This window comes from Buceros rhinoceros, unplaced genomic scaffold (assembly GCF_000710305.1).
Source record: "Buceros rhinoceros silvestris isolate BGI_N320 unplaced genomic scaffold, ASM71030v1 scaffold378, whole genome shotgun sequence".
Classification (NCBI taxonomy): Eukaryota; Metazoa; Chordata; class Aves; order Bucerotiformes; family Bucerotidae; genus Buceros; species Buceros rhinoceros.
The window spans coordinates 31,702-52,988 of record NW_010424861.1 but is presented as its reverse complement, the minus strand read 5'-3'; the positions used below and the strand labels follow the sequence as shown (position 1 = coordinate 52,988).

Genomic DNA, 21,287 nt, shown 5'->3' with positions numbered 1-21,287 from the left:
TTTGATAACACTACAAATACCTGTTTCATCCTGAGATTTTATATGGCATTTTCAGCCATGCTGTGCATGGATCCCATGACTGTTGTCTTCATAATGGCTGTAAGATCTAATCATTCTGAAATCTTCCTTTTCTGGTTTCTGTGGTCTCTCTCTTCCATCATCTCCATTGCCTGTAGGTGTGTACCACCTGGGGAGAGGTGGAATCTACTGGTATCCTTGTATCATCCAGTGAAATTAGTTAAATTACTTTTTGACCATTCCTGTTTGATATGAGGCAGAGAGCAAATCATTCTCGTTTTGTAGTGAAATCTTAACATTTTTCAGTTACAGAATGATTTCTTGTAAATTCATCTATGGAGATAAGCCGAAAGGTCCTTATTTTATATGTAATGTTCTTGTTTTGTAATAGGTGGGTACTTAGGTTAGGAACTGTGTTCCAGATTGCTTCCGGCTTGTATTCTGTGCGATATATAAGGCTGAATTTTTGTCATCATTTTCATGACTAAGGGATTTCAGGATTTGTCTTTTTTGGGGGTTTGTCTTTGTATTTACACAGTCTGACCTACTTCTTTGTATTGTTTGTTTCTGTGTTACTCATGACACTCATAAACGCTCTCGTGATTGGTCAGCTAACCTGAGATATCCTTTCCAATGTAATGTCTGCCTGCTTCCGAGAGAGTGAGAGCCAACAATTACAATGGAACATTAAAATGCTATTTCATCCTTTTATGAGATAATTTGGTCTTGTTTCTGCTTAACAGGCCAGTAAGTTACAGAAAAGTTAACATTGTCAAAATCAGTGTTCTAAAGCTACCATAATTGTGAATGATTTATTTTGAATTACAAAGGGAAAAAAAAAAAAACAAAACAAACCGTGCACAAGTGAAAAAGAGGACTTTTATTTCCCTGACCAGAGGTTTATATGTATAGGAGTGGTTTGTTTTTTTTTCCCTTTCCCCTTTTCATTCTCCCTGTGATGATACAACATTTCTGTATTGCTCTACCATGAAATTAGTCTTCTGTTGTCTGGTGAAGGTGCCTAAATAAGGAACATATTGTTAAATATTTAGTTGTATGTACTCTAGAAACTGATTTCATACTGTACACCTTCCCATGAACTAATTCATGGGAATTACTAATTCAAACATAGGTTTTTAAAGCGTGACTCTGTTACTGCCATAGGGCTACGCTGCTGTGTGCTGCGATAGGCTGACACTTTCGGATGGATAGTGATGTTTTATATATTACGTATATATAAAGTATGTATCTCTCTCAAAGTAATGTGAGTCTAGACATCACAATTATTGTTTTAGTGTATTTCACTGTATTACATTTATGCCCTTACTACTTATGTCCACTGTAGTTAGGAGTTTTAGCAGAAATACATGAAAAAATTGATACAAGAAATAGTTGGCTATGTGAGTTTCTTTTTTTTATGTGTCCTTATTTACTCAAGCAGTGCACGTGATTTGTTGCTTTTATTCAGTTTTGAAATTCAGATCTCCCTAAATTAATCTTATCATACATGTCTAGAACTGTAATTCAAGCCCATGTTGTAAACAGGTTTTCAGTGCTGATATCTAAGGTGAAATGTAATAAACTATTATTATATTTAATAGGCTAATTAAATAGCAAAAGATGTAACAGGAAAATTGTCTTATGTCTGTTCATGCAGAGACACTGCACTTACTGTGAAAACACTCATCTGGAATTTTTCTATAATACCAGCAGAACGTATTTTTCAGGTATTTGGACTATGTTTAGAGCAGGACTTGTACAGCTCCAAGGTCTATCTGCTCTCTAAAGCCTGGTCCTGTTCCAGAATATCAGCCTATGCTATAAGGAAGGACAGGCACGAATTGGCACAGTTATCTCTTAAATGCTTTCAGAGTAAATGTAGGGATGCCACTACAGCCATTTTGAGTTTACTGTCTTCCTTTCTTTTTCTCTTCTCTCCCACCTGTCTATACTAGTAGAAGGCAGCCTTGCTGAAGCTTCCGTTTCTTCTTTCTCATCAAGTTTTTGGATGGTGCTATAAGTGAAATACCCCCTTTTTTTCATCAACTTTTGGTTAGTGGGAGAACTGTAGCAAAATGGGAATTGGTGTGGGGAAAAAAGAAAAATAATTGTGGTGGATAGGGAGGCAAAAGGGAGTAATCGAGGTAAAAAAAGAGAGAAGAGAAGAAATGCACAGACTAAAGAAGTTGTAGCATATAGAGTGCTCCTGTCTGTTAAAAATTTTTTCAGGAAAACAAGGAAAAAAAGACTCTGGTTATTGTTATATGTGGTATTGGTTTTCTCATATGTTACCACAAATACTGACTTGTGGTAACAAATATAGCAGGTAGAGTGCTGCTAAAATATTTAATTGTGCTTTATTTCCCAAGGCTGCATAGTCGTACTGTAGACAGTTCCAACCTTATGTAGTATTTCTTAAAAGTAAGCAAGTAAGTAACTTCTAAATTCTGCCTTACTGCAGTTATCAGTAGATAAATTTTATGGTGATCTCTTTGTGGTAGAGAAATTGTTGCTGGGTTTTTCTGCATTCTTTTTCTTATGTTCTCCTTGCTTCAGTGCAAACAACTCCAGATTACTGAGAAAGTATTTTTTAAATCTTTCAAAACCAAATCTTAATTCAGAATATCTATGTTCTTAGGTCATGTGCAATTAAATTAAGTATATGGAAACATGCATTTTCAGATAAAATTCTCAAAACATTTTCTCTCAATGGTTGCAAATACTTAGGCTCCTATGTCGTCTTCAGTTTCTCTGCAATGAAAATAACAAACAAAAGCTTGGAAACTAGTCTGAATCTGGATTTTTTTAAGTATACTTTCAATAGTCAGTGAGAATAGGATTCAAGGTTACTACATCATCACTTTTATAAGTCTTTGTATAAATTATACAAATGAAGGATGTAAAAGTGTGTATGTGCATATGGATGCATGAATATATATCTCTGTATATGTATGTATAAAGCAAAATGTCTTTCTGAAACTGAATTTTCTGGTTGTTTTTTTTTTCTTTTACACTGTGAAGGGAAGGGTTTGTTTCTTTGTTTGGGGTTTTTTTTCCGTCATAAGAGCCCGCTTTATATTTCCAGCAAATGATCATTTGCCCCTCTGCTTCTTTTTGGTATTTAAGATTTACTGAATAAGCTGTAGAAGACAGGTCAGAAAGGATTTCTGGTTGCTGATGTTGCAATAAGAAAACATGAAGATAAAATGGCTATCCATTGGAGTCCTCTTTTTTCTGCTCTAAAAGGGCTGCACACGAGGGCTGCAGTTTGAATTTGATTGACATGAGGTGATGTTCATATTATGACAGTTATGAAAATGTGCAGCTGTTCATAAAGAAATAGAAATTGAAATCTGTGGTCTTAGAATATTCTGCCTTATTCTAATATTTTTTCCCATCTGTTCCCATATTTTTGGAGTATCCATTTTCCTTTCAGCAGACCTTTTTTCACTTTTTAGTTTTGCCTTTCTTGTGCTGATAATAATATATATGAATGAGATTAATTCATGCCAAAGTGACAATCAAAGATCATATTCTTTGAAAAGTCTCCACTATGTTTAAAAGTGATAGCTAAGAAAAGAATTGTCTTCAACCGTTTTTCCACAATGAATTCTTTATAGATAAAATTATGAAACCCCTAAAGAGAAGCAACATAGGTCAACTGTAAAACATCAAGCTATAATAAGATTTATTTAACTCAGAAATAAAATTCGAGTACCTAGGTAATTGTAGGGTAGTGCCTTTTGTTGAAATTGTCTAAGCTTAGCTGACATGGTTTTGCTGTGTAAGAGGGCATTACTTCTTTAGAAATCCAAAGCATGAGGTAGAGAGCAAAAGCCATTCTCCTGTGTTCTTAAGTAAACATTTTAAATATTTTGTTTTAAATATTTCCTTGACATGTTACCTTGTTAAATTTGTTACTGAGTGAAATATAATAGAGGACTTGGGTTTGATTCCAAACAGTTTTGCAAAAGATAGCAAATGCCAAAATCCAGTGTTATATAAAATTCTCTTATCCCAAGTGGGATATACTTGCTCTGGTATAGGCAATCATTACAAAGAAAAGTGTGTTATGCTGTCTGCCTTAAATGTGTGGGCTAACAATATAATGACATTCTTGATCTAACAAGCACATGTATTTCTGTTACAGTTTAGCATTAATGTAGTCAATCTTACTTTCTTGGGTTTTTCTTTTTCCTCAGTGTAACTGTGTTTATTGAGGCAAGTACAGGGTTTTTTTTCCCCTGTTGTTAATCTGCTTTCTAATTAAATTTTAGAATCTTGAATTCTACAACATGTCTCTCCGACCCTCATAACAGTATTATTGTTGATTTACTAGAGTCATCTTCAAATGTCATTTACCTATTCCCAGTTGTTTTCTTGTTAACCTAGAATGTGAAAACACCTTAATTTTCAAAAATCTCAGACATGCCTTTTTTAGGCCTCAACTCTTTTTCAGTTGTTGCCATCTTCATATTAAAATGCTAAGGAATGCTTATCAGAAGGCTGAACTTCTTTGTCTTGCAAGACAGAGCTTAAGCTGTGTTTTTGTAGACTTGTATGCAGTTTCTAACAACAGGAATGGGCTCTTCTGCACTGTTGTTCTTTCAGCAGAAAAAGGCTGAATGACAAGCCTTTGATGCAACGTGATGTGGTGACATCAGAACAACAAATCCACATCCTGTGGTTCAGACCAAAATTCTTAGTGAGCTCAGAGTTAACTGTTCAAATCAGCAATTTCTGTGATTCTCTTATTTTTTGCTCTTTACATTTTCATCAGTCAACTGATGTGACTTTGAAGAAGTTCCGCAAGAGCCATATTAAGGTTTGCCTTTGCCTCTTTCATCTCCTCTTCGTCCCGTGCTGGGCTGCATTTCAAACCCATTACCTTCACAATGTTCTCTTCCACCATGGTACACACACAGGTCACCTTGTTGAGTCCCATGAAAACAAAGGTTCATTACCATCCACCCTGTGAAAACATTTTTAGTAACTTGCTGATGCTTCTCTCAGGCTTGCTCTTGTCGTCTTTTTTTTTTTTTTCAGACAAGTTCAAAGATTATAGCTCCATTTTCTTAGATTGAGAAAATTATAGATTCAGATTACAACTGTTCACCAGGAGTTATAGAATTCTTTTGGTGAACAGATCTCTTCGCATGCATTTTCTATTAATGCTGTTTATTTCGTCCCAAGAAGTGCGTGTAAAATGTATTAGCACTTTATATAAGTAGCACTCATGCTGTATCAAATCTAAAATAAATTTATGTTGATTTTTTTTTACTAGAAAAATCAGTTTATTAATGTAGGAACTGAATTAGAGATATTATCTGTATCTCATATCATTTAACTAAAAAGAAGCTTACTTGGAGAGAGGAACATATCTGGGAAAATCTACTTAACCAAAAAAACCAAGAGTATTTAAGAAATTTATTTGGATGAGTAGCTCGGATAAGTGCTACAGGTTTTTTATGAGCAATTTGCTCATCTGATTTGACTTCAAGTTAAAAAATACTTTTGACGTGGAGTGGTAAGACAGCCTTACCAGTGGTAAAAGCTTGTTTATTTTCTCCTTTGTTTTCCCCAGTTATCCCACTTGTGTGAGAGCACACATACAGTTTTATGCTTTCTTCAAAAAATAAAAAAATCTTCTGCTATTCAGAAGGATTACAAGGAAGCCAAGGGAGACGGCAGACACGGTGTTTCTGAGATTTTAAATAAAGTTAACAGCCTATTTAATAAGCAGTAAGTAACAGAAATAACTGGATGGATTTGCTGGTTGCTTACAGTAAAACTTCTTGCAGGATACTAATTGTCATGAGTTTCAAAAAGAAGGAGAAGAAACAGATGCTAGAATTTCAGATCCTCCTGTGTGAAATACTAATATAATTCTGGCTTGAAAGGCCATAAGACTGACTACTCCTACACGGAGGACCAGCTTCCTTCTGGTTTCGTTTGGGAGATCTGTCATCACACTTGACGTACCTACTGAGGATCACACTGGAATGGTTTTTGGTCAGATGCTATGAAGGAAATACTAAGGGGTTGAGAAATTATACATTAATAAAGTACTTTTTGATGTAATATAGTTCTGAATGCCTATTACAACTGAGGTCTTAGTTGTGATAGGAAATAAATCAGATTCTTACGGAGTCTAAGTTGTCCTGGAGTTGCATTCATCATTCTGACATCCTGTGACACTGCTTCTGATGATGTAGATTGGTAATGGGTTATTCCTTCCCTTCGCGTGGACCATAATAGTGTGCCTTTAAGTCAGTAACATATAAGATCAATACTTTACAAAATATGCAGTCCTAAAAAGTGTTTTACAAAACATTATATAAATTTTATAAAAGTGGACAACGTGAAATATTTCATCTGTGCTCCATTAAGTACCTGTTTATCTGTACGTTGAGCTCTTCTGTTACCAATTCAGATTTTCTTTATGAGGATTTATTGAGCTGACCTTTGCCGCATTTTACAAGATAATGTAATGATACAAACTTGTTCAGAATTGAAAATGCTAGAGCACTGTCATTAACCAATATGTTGCTAAAACTTTAAATTTCTTTTGGTTTATATCTCAGATTTTCTAAAGCTTTACTGTTGTACAAAACTCTTTGTTTTTACCTTCACCTCAGAAATCTTGTTGAAGATTCACCTGCAGTAGGTGCATGATTCATGTATTAGCAATACATTAAGACTACTTCTTCTGAAAGAACAATAGCAAACTAGCTGGTTTTAGGCACTGCTTTTTTTGGCAGAATTACCATTGGATGGTAGAGTTAGAACCTGTTTACCGGAGGGATGGTAGAGATGGAACCAGCCACAGGTCATGTTTGTAGTGCAAGTTCTTAAGTTCGCAACGTGTCTACAAAGGAATTTTTTCTGTGGTGTTTGGGTGCAGTATTTACTTTTAAATTATTTTTGCCTTCCTTTTGTTGTTCACCCCACACACTCTGACACTATCTTCACTTGTACTAGGCACTAGTCAGGATACATACAAAAAAGATTCCACATCTTTTGCATAAACTTTTATACTTCTCTTAACAGAATTTCAAAGGCAGTTTTGTTTTCTTAATCTCTGTTCCACATGTGATGATGCATGGAACTCGTGTGCACATCCGTTATGGGAACACAACGGTCACAGAAGCCGTGGGGAATAGTTAGCACTGGCAAAAGAGAATTTATGTAGAACTAAGTGGCTTACTCTGAAGGTCATATTTAGTGAGTTTTGTGATTACAATTTTGTCAACCCGTAAAACTGTCTAGAGGCAGTGACTCATTGTATGTAGCATTTAACTCTGTGACATAAAAGCTTGTTAAGAACAGGTGCAAAAATCTTTCTAAAAAGCATCCGAGTCCTATTTTTGAGAAAAGATGGGGCAAGAGCTTCCTTGAGAGGAAATTCCCCTTAGAATACATCCAAAATAAGTGAATGTGTTGTATGAGAATACTGGAACTTGTTTCACAGTGTTTTGCAGGGCCTGTTGCCCCATCATGCTAGTTCTGATTTGTTTTTAATAGTAGCATTTAGTTTATGTTAAATATTAGTTTCCGTGAATCGGAACATGCAGTTATCTGAAAGCAAGATGTTGCACCCACTAGGGTTCCCTAAAGCTCCTGAAACTGCCCTTGAAGTCAGCCAGGATGCTTATGAACTTTGGTAAATATTATAGTAATAAAGATAAAAGTAAACTGATGTGAAAAGGAAGAAATTTCTTTTTGTCTTCCCAAATACTGCCTAATTTTTTTTCCTATTGATGTTTTCTATAAACCAGAAAATACACAAAATACACCATCTTATGAAGAGTCAGTCTCACAGTATAGAGTAATTTAGTAACTCTTTTTGAAAGCACTAGTGTTAGTGAAGTAAAAATGAGACTAAAAGTCATCTTCAGAGCAATGTAATCATCTCTCCTCAGCATAAAGGACCCAGAACCTTACACAAACCTATGGATATTAATAGAAAAAAGAAACAGAATATTTTGTAATATATTTAATTTCCCAGAGGACTTGATATATTTTTATATCTAATGTGTCTATTATAGTATTATTTTTGTTCTTCCAATACCATTTTTTATATTTTTTTACTCCTGTTGGTTTTCTGACATTTTTCATCTGTAATATAGCGGCCTTTCATATCAACCTTATTTGGAAAAGGATTATATAGAAGTGGTTTTGCATGCCCTGGTTATGTAACATTTTCACAAGCATACTTTTAAGGCCAATAATTTAATCTTATTTCTTCTGCAATGATTGTAAAATATGTGTATTATCAAATGTTAGGAGTAATATTGTAGCTGCAACTTGAGTAAACTTTTTTTTTAATCCTTGATTTTAATTAGTTTATAAAAATCTTTAACAATACGTTGTACTTTGATGCACAGCTTGGTTTTGAAAATTCTAATGAGGTGCACCTTCTTCCTTTCTTGATTATGGTTGCATATGTGTTTATTTAAAACATTTTACAATATGTCACATGATATAGCTGAGAAAAAGTTGGCTATTTTCTCACCTATTTTTATCAGGAGAAGAAAAAGATATGAAGGTAGACACTAGAGAGAAATACCTTGTGCAATGTAGGTAAATTGCAAACTGACCATTATAGCAAGCGCTTAAATAAAATTATGTTTCTAGGTTCCATGGTTCCTTTCTCCATGAGGATTTTACATGCTGAACTTCCTCAGTACCTAGGTAATCCTCAGGAAACACTTGACCGACTGCATAGTATGAAGATAATCTGCACCAAGGTAACAGCTCCTCTATGCACTAATAATTTCTTAATGTTTAAGAAATAGATTTTATTGTCCTAATGAAGAACATTAAATTTCAACGATGACTTTATTTTTTACTCCATCTTGATACAAATAAGGAACTCGCTAATAAAAGTAATAAAGTGCCTCTTCCATTTTAGGATACATCCTTCTCTTCTCTGTGGTAGCTCTGACTAAAGTGAGTTGAAGAGTAGATAACATAGTTCTCTTGCTTTCATGCTTTTGCCAGCCAGTAAGCAGATGTGTTTGAGGGCAAGTAGGAGAGTTTTCTTCACTCATGCAGCTCCATCCCGCTAGCTCAAAACACATTTGTTAATGATCTTCATCCTTCAAAAACAGTCTTGATCCTTCAGAAATAGTCTGAATAGCTGGCTTTGGAAACAACAGTCACTTGGGAATATAAATACAAGCTGCTGATTTTGTTTTGAGGTTTTTTGTTTTGTTTCATCGATTACTATAGTAGAAAATATGGCCTAAATTGTAACATGGCATTTGTTGGTGCTGAAGTTGGAGTGATGGTGTTGTGAGCACTAACCTTGTCCACTAAACACAACACCCTGACCATTAAGCATTAATCCTTAGGTGTTTTTACAGAAATCTTTCCGGAGTAGTGTAATGCAGCAGTGACTATGAATGTTACATTGTGGTAAACTCTAGAAGAAATGCAGCGTTATTGTTTTATCTGTGACACTTGAAAGGTCAAAACTGTATCCAGGATAAATACATGTGGTTATTTTTTATTTTCAGTATCCCTTGGATAGTTGGAAGTTTCCTATATTTACACCTGAAAATAGCTCACATAACAGAATTGAAGGGGTTCGATAATTGCCAATAACTATGTTGATCTTGCGTATATAAGATCAACTTTCTTCTAGCACATAGTGACTAGGATAACCAAATGTTTATGGTAAAAAATCCAGCCCTTGTATTATGAGAGAAAAAGATGAAAGGTTTAAGTTAGAGTTGGAAAGAATGGGTTTGGAAAGCATTGAGTGAGGTATGTAATTTGGCCAAGAAGTGCTGTTACCCGTTCATGACCATCTCATCTAATAATATTACTGGCAGGCTGTTCTCTCCAGCCTTTTCCTTCATAAACAGTCCTCCTCAATTTGAAGTAATTTCTTTCAGGAAATGCCATGCTCCACTGTTGCAGGTTTCACAGTGCTGCTACTGACGTGTGCCTACCCGAGTCTGCAGCAGATCAGCTGTTTTGTATATTGGTTTTATGTGATCTGGTATTGTGCTGCATTGTCTCACCTCAGTCATGATGGTGCCACTAGATTTCAAAAACTTGCCTGGTTTCTAAGTTCCTTTATCTGTAACGGAGAGAGAAAATTGTGTAAATGTGAACAAAGAAGTAATTGCTGAGCATCAGGCGTCTGGCTAACTTCACTGAAATGGCCATATCTCAGTTACAGTGTGATCAGCAGTGATTATCCACAGATTAAAGGATATCACTCAATGAAAGAAAAGGACATTAACTCCCTTCTTTACAAGGCCTTTAAGTCACCTACAATCCTGAGGAGACTCTGCCTGCATTCTTTCCCTTGATGTGCATATCCTTAGAGCCTATCCAGCGTGCCAAGGAAGCTTTTAAACTGTAATACAAGATTTTGTATGAACATGCACTAGGCAGATTATTTTATTATTAAATAAGGGAAACTGGATGGGCTGGCGGAGATGAAATAGAAATAAAAGAGATTCATAAATTAATATAGACGTATTTCCCTGCCCGTATGTTCCTGAAGAACAGTTCTGTTTACTCATGTTCTCACTCCATCAACAACTAGTGGACTAGGTCACCATAAATTCTATGTGATCCCTAGTGCCCTGCTCTGAGGCTGGCTGTACATCTTCCAGTAGCTCTTCTGAGGAATCCACTGTTCTCTGCACTTGCTGGTTCACAGGTTGCCATCTCTTCCTCTGTCTGAAATTGCAGTTTCTCGTGGGTGAGTGTGTTCCAGCCGCAGTCAGAAAGAGAGCTATCTCCCTTTGCTTCTGACAGCTTCCACTAGAACTAGGATACAATAGCCACTAGAACTAGGATACAAACCATTTTCTCTGCTGATGGATGCTCCTTTTTAAAGTACAGTACACAGAAATCTACATACAGATAAATAAAACCATCCTTCTCAAGGGAGTATTTCTGATTGGTTATTCTAGACACCTCATTGCAAATTATTTTTTTGCATTCAATTAAATACCTTGTCTTTTGGAACAATTAAAAGACAACTGTAGAAACAACAAGAGTGTGGAAAAAAACCAGCGTGTAAAGATAAATGCGTTTTTAAAAGATAGGTGTAAATTGGTCATAATTTAACCATTTGAAGTCAGGGTTAGCCAACAGGAAACATGGTTTAGATATGTTGTGATTTCTGTATAGAATGCTATTAGTCTAATCTCAATCTCACCTGGAATGTTCAATAATAGAGTTCGTAATACTTTTGAAAACCCATGGCATAACCAAAAAATAACATAAAGGAGGTATTCTCTCAATGGTCTTAATATTTGTATATGACACTTGGGAACTATTTGCGTTATAACAGAAGTAATTGGAGAGCTTTCAACAAAAAGCCTCTAGTGTTTTACTTCTCTATTTTAAAAAGTGGAAAAATAATCTTCAGTCATCCATATTTACAGAAGGGCATACGAATAGTTATTATGTAAATGAGATGATCTTCGAGTCATAAAAGCTAGAAGTGAGAAAAGACCTGTTAGCTCACCTAGTCTGTCTCTCTGCAACACAAGGTTGTTTTCTAGTTTTTAATGAGCCTGCCTATGGAGCTGAGGCCACATCCCCTGAGAAGCTATTCCTGGCTAATGCTAATGCATTCTTGTCATAAGAAAATTTGTCCTTCTATTTTGTTTCTCTATCTTAATGTAATTGTGGGTTTTTTTCCCTGTCTGATACTTCCTTTTAACCTGCTAAGTTCCCTCTTGCTTTTTGTTGTACACATTCTACAGACACTTGTCAACTTTGGATTAAGCATTCTACTTAAAGATCTAGCCATACTTACTTCATCCCTGTTTTGGTAACTCGGTCTGTTCAACCCCCATCTACATTCGTATTTCTGCTACCTGAAGCAGGATTGGAGGTTGAGTGCAAAAACATAATTTTCATTTTCTCTGTATAGGTAATAATGTTTTTACCTTTTCCAGTATTCCTGTAAATTTGTAATCAATATTTGATTGGATATTTTACATCTCCATCTATAGGCACAATATTTGGGAAAGAAAAAACCTGTAGTGCCAAATGCGCACTATGGCTTGGGGGAGGAATGCAATGAAATTGTTACTGTCTTTGTATTATTGCTGGTCTTCCCAACATGAATTGCCTCAGTGAGTTGCTGCCCTTATAAGTCCACCTTGGAATAAATGGTCTCTAAACAGCCAAGCAGTAAGAGTAACAACAGTAATTTAAATCATTCTGTTCAAGTATTCATTTAAAAACATGTGATCACTTTGGTGCTAATAAGGCGTGATCACTTTAGTGCTAATAATCCTGAGGACATGCTAATAAATGCTTACCTAGAGACCAAGATTTGAAAAAAACAACAGTCAGGCTTAATCTAAACTCCTCCCTTTTTTGTGCCAGAGCTTCCTAGCTGATTGATGGAGAGCTCCTGGAAATGTACACATCTCATAGTGCAGCATATTTCACTTTTTAACCCTAATCCTTCAAGTGGCAAAGCTGTACTGGGCTCTTCTACCGGGTGGGTAGGGCAGTGGCAAGTGGGTTAACAGTCTTGCTTCCTGAAAAAGCTTCTGCAAGTGTTACCACTGCAAAACTTCTCAAAAATACTTTGTGCCATTTGTCCATCAACCACTCCCTCTGTAGTTCCACCACTCTCCTTCATGAGTAGTTATATTTCTCCCTGGACCTTCCATACACAATCTTCCTATTTCCTGCTCTTGTGTTTTACTTCCAAATTGCTGAACTTTTTGGTCTCTTATCTACTGATTGGTTTTGGGTTTTATTTTCATTCAGCTTCCCATTCTGGCTCAGTTACTAAGGTCTCATAAGTGTTTTGTTTCTTATTTGTTACTTCAGTCTAGGGGTATTTGTCTTGACACCTTGTTTGATGAGTTTGTAGAAATGATAACGATCCACACCAGTCTGAGTGCCCAAAAAGACACAATTCCAGAAGCACCAAAAAAAGTTATTTTGCGTAAGAAGCTAATGCTGATGAGAAGTTGTGGAAGAAGAAAAAAAGTATTAAACAGAGATATGTGAGGATAGGAAACTAGGAATGCAAATGAGGGTGTGCATAGGTTAGTAATTAGAGTATACAGGCGATGGATAGGGAATGAAACAGAAGACTCAGTGAAGTATTACTGGCCAGTGCAACTAATGGGTGTGCGTTTATAAGTACTTAAATCGTGAAAAAACATAGGTCATGTGTAAAACTGAGGTTTAAAGTAAATAGAAATGTTCAATCATATATCTCTTTATAATAGAATGGTTTGGAACTATCAAGTGTAATATTGTCAGAATAAACAGTTTACCACCTGTAGAAAAGTAGAATGAGGGAATTTGCTAAAATTAAACATTTCACGTAAACTAACCCAGGTAGCTTACACTGAGGAACTACCTTAATCATTAATGTTATTGTTAAACAATTCTTGGAAAACTGGGGAAATGCCCAAATACTGAAAAATTGTAGGTGATGTTCCTATAATTCAGAAGGGCAAAATGAGATAAACCGAGGGAATAAAGTAATTAGCCTCAAGTCAGCACTGAGTTCTGTTTTAATTATGTTGAGCTTGAGGTGACAGCTAGAAGTCCCCAAGTAATGATTAATGTAATACTGTAATTCTATGCTAATACCTAATTCTTTCTCTTTTGGTGATGTTAATGAGCACATTTTCAGAGAAACTCATCGCCTTTTAAAAAAGACAACATCTTTCATTGATGAAGGCACCTTGTTGATTAGACCAGGGAAGAATACAAACTTCAAGCCTTATTGAGAGTGATAAAAGATCAATAGATAGTTTTCAGGGGAAGAGAAAGATCACAGTTTTTAGATCGGACAGAGAATAAGACAATAAGGTAGTTTTGGTATGTGAGAGAGAAGAATTTTCTTTCTTTTTTCTCTGACAAGATGCCTCATTATACACTTGGCATTTAACACTGAAATGTGGTGCTTTGGTTTCTAAATTATTTCTAAGTGGCTATACTGCTTTTCAAAGTGGGACTGAGATTCAGTCTCGCAGGTATGCCACTGTGATCTCGTAAACTGCCACCTATCAAATGAGCTGCAGTATCTGCTGGTGTTTGCCTATACCCTCTCAAAAACCAAGGTGAGGCAACTTAACCTAGCCCTCTGTGGACAAGGTTTACACTAAATCCTATTACCTTGTATTTGTGATGGGCTAACAATTCTGACCGGGAGAATTACCCTGGTTCAGCTGGCGTGTGGTAACTGCTGTCATTTCATCATGTGTCTCCTTGCTCTTAAGTTCCTGGTAGCTAAACTCATGGCACCTGCCTTCAAGCTTTCACTCTAGGCTGTGAAAAAAGCTTGGTATCTCACAGGGCGATTCCTTCCACCTTAAGATGTACTGGCTTCATGGAGGTACCAATTACTCTTCATTGGCTGAGAACAGGTTAATTCTACCTGTCTTTGCTTTGGAGGATTCCTTGTGTTGTTTTTAAGTGTTTGCTTATAAAGCACTGAACACAATTGGAATGCTTTGCTGGTGTAGGAAAAACAATTATTTCTTATACTGACAGAGGCTGAGGGCTCTGTGTTCAGAAGTGCTCTTAGTCCCCAGAAGAGGCAGTGCCTTATATTTCCCTGATGAGTTAACCACAGCGGCTGATCAAAGAGCAAGCATCCTTAACGTCTTTTTGAAGGGAATCTCAAGCATTTCTTTTACAACCAAAGCTATGAATCTGTAAGAGGAAAAATGGAGTGATCTGTGGGAATCAGAAGACGAATTTGGAGAAACTGTAATGGGATTAGAAAAAGCAAAGTTGACTTGCTTTTCAAATGGAACCTTGCATGCATGTTTTTAAAATGCTTAAGTCACAAGCTTTATTAACTATGCATTTTCATTCTTCCAATAAAATGAATGTTCCATTCACTCAACAATTTACATGATTTAAAATCTGCAATAAATAAAAAGAAGCAATAAAACCCAAACTTTGAGAAGGAAATTGCAGGAAGAACTAAGAGGAGACGAAAGGGTGAAAGCCCAGCCCATATTTAGGGTGGGGGAGTCAAGAGACAGTGGCTTTTTATGAAAAATCAGTTTGACTCTCTTTATGATCATGAACATTCATTGTCTGGTGAAGCATGTTTCATATTTTGCTCAACAAAATGTGTATGTCCCTAGAGTGTGCTGACATTTAATGTTCTGTAAGTATCATAAACCTGAACTCCTAACATCCTTGTGCCATACAACGGCTTTCTTATTTTGTGCAGTCGATCTAAGGTAATAATCAGTAGTTTTGAACTGTTTCTCAGTGAAGCATCCCTGCCTGAATTGGTTTACATATAGACTGTCAGTTGTAGATCGTCTGCATTAAATATATAGTGCTGTTTAAATTTATGTTGATTACTTTAAAAAATTTACTGCAGATACTAGAAAATTTGGAACAAGGCTTAACTGAAGATGGAACTATGACTAATGTTACACAGGAGAACAGACAAGGTAAGTATTCTTTAAACATTTTTTTTTCACAGACAGTATGTTTTTACCACTTGTCTCAGTATGGCAGAAGTTTTCACAAGTCTGCCCCAGAGTTGTTAAAACAGTATTTTTTTTACACAGCCTCTGAAATGATACACCTTGTACTTTCATTTGCTGGAATTAATTTCACAGTTTTGCCACTGATCAAAGTGATGCACTAAATCAATTTTTTTTCCTACTTAGAAGAAACAAAGAACATGGCTGCTATCCTTTAGTGATGAGCATGTATTTATTGCTCTGTATTGCTGTCGTAGCTAGATGGATGTTTCACCTTAAGCCTTGGCTGACTGGTTTCTCTCGATCCTCATGTCTGAAATCCGCTAAATTTTTTTAGCCTGAACTGCTGTCATGCAAGGGCTATACTGCTCTAGGATGCTGCTACATAGATGGCGTAGTGTCACGGTAGTCATGTGGTACTTAGACTCCTGAAATACCTAAGTCATCTCTTGAATAAACTTTAGATGATCTTGGTTTACATCATCATTCTCATGATTTTATAAGCAGTTATGTTTTTTTCCTGATCCTTCTTAGTTGTTTAACTTCAGTAGTATAAAATACATTACTGCATAAAGAAGGGTCATCAAGGCAAATTAGTTGTCTATGCATCTTTTTTTTCTTTCTTTTTTTAAACAATTTATACTAATGAGGTCATTTGAGTACACTTAAGACTTAGATGGGAGGTGACATTTAAGGCATTGTTATGGATTATAGGAAGTACTCATAGTGCCTAGAAAGTTAAAAACATCATACCAAGAAAAAAAAAGCCTTTCAGCTTCAGCTAACTCTAAGGAAACTTTGCAACTTCTCTAGGGTATCATTCAGCTAGAGCCTGGGGGAGGTAAAAGTCTGCCTCTGAGATAGGAAGAGGCAAAGTAGAGTTGTTAGCAGAGTTAAAAAATTGTTACAAACAATTCCCTAAAGTAACATCTATATGAAAGCATGCAGACCTGTCTGAACTCTTCTGCCAGGTCTTCAAATTGACAGGATATAAAGTAGCTTTAACGTGTTACTGTACTTGAATTAATACACCATTACAAAGAGTGTTCGTACTTGTGAGTAGCATCTGGCATAAAGGTATTTGCAAATATAGTGAAACGAATACACTTAGTACTCTTCTCAAAAGGGTTAGAAAGAAGATAATCTGATACTGAAGATTTATCCACAGCACTCCAGGAGTTTCTGTTCTCTCCTTGTATCTGCTGTTCTTGCCTCTATTTTCTTACTTTATTACACCCTTTCTACCATCATTTTTGTCCTTATTATACCCACATTCCTTTCATTTTTACCCCTTTAAAACCAAGACATTGATCCCTCTTTAAGGTACACGGACTTCTTCCTAACTGTGTCATAATCCTGTGTCCTGCAGTCTGCCTCACTCATGAGATTCTGGCTCCTTGCTTTTTGTGTCTGCTGCTGCTTTAGAGCTGAGATGAGCTCAGGAGGAGGCACAGTTAGAAAAGCAGCAGCTAGTAGTTACCAAGAGACAAGCTGAAAATTCAGAGAGGTCTAGTAGATGGTATATACTGTCTACTTTGCAGCTGCCTATAGGTTTAAGACTGCCAAAAAGCCCATGGGACCTTTGCAAAGACTGTAGACTGCTGTTGTCTGTGGAGGTCAGCCAGGTCTGCTCCCTGTCTGCTTTTCGCCACGTTTGGAGCTCCAGGAGGCTGATAAAGGGTTTGTTGGTTTTTTTTTCATGTGAGACTAGCTGTAGCAAACCTTATTAACTGTATGTGAAAGCAGCCTTAATTCATTATGGGGATTATGCTTAGCCTGTAATTTCCTTATTGCTGGTTTTAAGAAGGTGACACACCAATCGATTTAGTCTGGAACAGAGCACCTCATTTGCCAGTTTTTCAAGAGGCAAAGAGATTTAGCATTGCACCATTTGCCTGGTAACGCATTCTGTAAGAAGCCAGTTTTGCAGCTTCTCAGCGCACCAAGCTCATAGTGAAATGAATGGCAGTGTGGAGTAAAGAGTCCTTGATAAATACCAAGGAAAAACAAATGCTTAGAGTGGAGGTATGGCTGCATGGACCTGCAGAGTGGGTTTCAGGCATCTCAGTAACATACAAGGATCTGCTGTTGGGTTTTTGATTTTGTTTACTGCTTTGCAGGTTTTCTTTAACCCCTTTCTGCCAGTGCTAAGAGGCCTTATCCCACAGGGCTGTGGAATTTCCAGATCAGATTGCTGTTCAGTTTGTATCATAGTCTGAAGACATCTGATCTGTCTGCTATGCAGTCTTTTCTAAGAACTGTAGCTGGTGCTCTTTGATTGTTAACAGGAAACCTAGATGTCTCTGCTGCAGGAATCAACATCTAGTTTGATGTGACTTAAGTCCTAAAAAGCTGAAAATAGTTACCAAACTATGAGGACATACAAAAAGGAGGGATTAACATAGTTGAAATAATAAAGGAGAGTCATTTAATGATGTACAGGTTTAAAAGACACCCACAAGGAAAGAACAACAGAAAGGTATCATGATTTACAACATCTGCTCCATTAATGGCAGTAGGAGTGTGTGGTTAAGTAGAAATTTCTACAATAAAGGCTGGGAGAAATGAATGATTTTAAGGTACAGTGGATTAAATACTGGATTCAGTCTTGGTCCCCACATTTATGTCCCTTTTCAAAAAGATAATTTGGGATTATTCGTGGGTTGGGTTTTTTTGTTTGTTGTGGGGAAGATTGAAGGAGTTTTTTCTTTTAAGGAAGGGGAGAAGACATTTTGCCAAGATCTTTTTATTTGTAATGGCGTTTATGTGTGCTGAAAGAATTCATCTATGTGACCTGCCATGCTTTCATCACACACTACATTATTGATACAAATGAGTGGTCTCAGTTATCACAATCTCATTGAAACAGCCTGTTCTCCTTTTTCCTCCCCCCCTTGCAAATCATTACAGTGACCTTGACAGCTGATTGACTGAGATACATTTATTTTCCAAATGTACTAAATTAATACTCCTAGTGTTTATTTTTGAGGATTAGAGGAATATTTCTAGCATTGATCTTGGTACTATTATCATAGGAGAAAATAAGAATCTATGTGAATCATTCTCTTACAACATCAGGAGACTGTCTGCAAAGCAAAAGGGAGAAATCTGCTGCTGCAGCTTTTAATGCCTGCAAGCTCCAGGAGCACGGGGAAAGCAGACAGGCTTGGCAGAATTTTTCCAGCATATCTCTAAGCCAGAGGCAAGCACAAACAGTCCCAGACTCAGTTCTCACCCTGTGTGTTTTCACTCTGAAATGACATCTTAGCTGTGTTTGATTTTTTTAATTTATCACATTCAATACTGTAGATTACATGTTTTTAAACTGATGCTTGGTATCACTTGAATCTTTTTACGCACCTTTTGTTCTGATATTGGAAAATACGTGGCTTCTTTTGTTGTTTAATATTTGGCCTGAGCTCAAAGATGAGCGGCTGTCTACTGCTCTGCATTGTTGCATTGTGTCTGGTACCCAGAGGCTCTTGAGCAATTCCCTCAGAGAGATGCAGAATTTTCTGTCTGATGGTGCAGTGTGGCTGAGAATTAAAAACTCTAGGCTAAAATCCAGTGGTGTTAATGAGGGGGATCTTTCAAAATTGTAATTCATAGGACCAATAATTGATGGCAAGAAAGAACCTCTAATTTATTTGTGCAAATTCACAAGCTGCTCTTATTTTGCAGCCTCTGTTCAGCTGTGGAGGTCACGTCTGGGCCGGGTGATGTACTCCATGGCAAACTGTCTGCTAATGATGAAGGTATGTGGGTGGCAGCAACTGCAGAGGTACCGTATATTCCAGAATAGAATGTCAGAGAAAGTGCAAGGCTTACTGGTGCATAGATAAGGGAAGGCTGCCCGACTGTACCTGAAGATTTTGCTTAGTGAAGAATTAATTAGTCTTAATAATGTCTTATTTAATAGATAACTATTTACAGTAATGTTCTTTGGGAACATATCTGTACTTATTTCTCCCCAGATCATCCTAGAGAACATGCAATAACAATACAGAATTTGCATTTTTAAATTGAATTTTTCAAACACTTAACTAAATGCTGTAATAAAAAGCAATCATGTACTCTGTCTTTTTCAAGTTGTGCATTAGGAATGTTGCTCTGTTTGGGAGGATTAATAGTACTATAGCCTTTGTATATGATGAAGATCCAGACCATCTAAATACATCCTCTCTTGTCAACCTATCTCAATTGTAAGATACCATCTTTCAATTTTCCAGTTCATGAACAGAAAAGGACTTCTGGGTGATGTGAAGGTTGGAGGTGAACTTGGACATAGTGATCATGAGATGGTAGGGTTTTCAGTTCTTCAGGAAGTAAGGAGAGCTGTCAGTAGAATTTCCACCTTGGACTTACGGAGGACAGGCTTTGGCCTCTTCTGGAGACTTATTGACAGAGTCCCTTGGGAGGCTGACCTGAAGGACAAAGCAGTCTAGGAAGGCTGGACATTCTTTAAGAGGGAAATCTTTAGGACTCAGGAGCAGGCCGTCCTGGTAATATGAACTGGCAGGGCAGAAGACCGGCCTGGATAAACAGAGAGCTTTGGCTGGAACTCAGGAAGAAAAGGGAAGTCTGTGGCCTATGGAAGAAGGGTCAAGCCACTCAGGAAGACTGCAAAGATCTTGTGAGTCTGTGCAGGGAGAAAATGAGAAGGGCCAAAGCCCATCTAGACCTTAATCTGGCCACTGCCACGAAAGACAATAAAAAATGTTTCTGTAAATACATTAACTGCAAAAGGAGGGCTAAGAAGAATCGCCATCCTCTGCTGGATGTGGGGAAACATAGTGACCCAGGATGAGGGAAAGGCTGAGGTACCAAATGCCTTCTTTGCCTCAGTCTTTAAGAGTAAGACCAGTTGTTCTCTCAATGCTCAGACCCCTGAGCTGGAAGACAGAGATGGAGAGTGGAATGAAGCCCTCATAATCCCAGAGGAAATGGTTAGTGACCTGTTGCACCACTTAGACATGCACAATTCTGTGGGGCCAGATGGGATCCACCCAAAGGTACTGAGGGAGACGGTGGAAGTGCTCACCAAGGCACTTACCATCATTTCTCAGCAGTCCTGGCTAACCAGGGAGGTACCAGTACACTGGAGGTTAGCAAATGTGACACCCATCAACAAGAAGGGCTAGAAGGAGGATCCAGGGATCTACGGGCCTGTCAGTCTGACCTGTGTGCCAGGGAAGGTTATGGAGCAGATCATCCTGAGAGCTGTCATGTGGCATGTACAACAACCAGGTGATCAGGCCCAATCAGCGTGGGTTTATGAAAGGCAGATTCTGCTTGACTAACTTGATCTCCCTCTATTAGAAGGTGACCGCTTAAGTGGCTAAGGGAAGGACTGTGAACTAGGCTACCTAGACTTTAGTAAAGCCTTTGACGCTGTTTCCCATTTCCAGCATTCTCCTGGAGAAACTGGATGCTCATGGCTTAGATGAGTGTACTCTTTGCTGGATAGAAATCGGGAAGGTTATGGAGCAGATCATCCTGAGAGCTGTCATGTGGCATGTACAACAACCAGGTGATCAGGCCCAATCAGCGTGGGTTTATGAAAGGCAGATTCTGCTTGACTAACTTGATCTCCCTCTATTAGAAGGTGACCGCTTAAGTGGCTAAGGGAAGGACTGTGAACTAGGCTACCTAGACTTTAGTAAAGCCTTTGACGCTGTTTCCCATTTCCAGCATTCTCCTGGAGAAACTGGATGCTCATGGCTTAGATGAGTGTACTCTTTGCTGGATAGAAATCTGGCTGGATGGACAGGCCCAAGGAGTGGTGGTGGCGGTGCATTCGGC

General features: G+C 37.4%; 1 protein-coding gene across 1 annotated transcript in view; it reads left to right on the top strand.

Annotated features, from left to right (window-relative positions):
* Positions 1–21,287, top strand: part of TRAPPC12 (trafficking protein particle complex 12) — a 42,975-nt gene that overhangs the window by 4,985 nt on the left and 16,703 nt on the right. Inside the window, exons 4-6 of the mRNA XM_010140914.1 lie at positions 8,656–8,768; positions 15,377–15,449; positions 19,167–19,240. Coding sequence (XP_010139216.1) covers positions 8,656–8,768; positions 15,377–15,449; positions 19,167–19,240 — 260 coding nt within the window. The remainder of the gene's footprint in view (positions 1–8,655; positions 8,769–15,376; positions 15,450–19,166; positions 19,241–21,287) is intronic.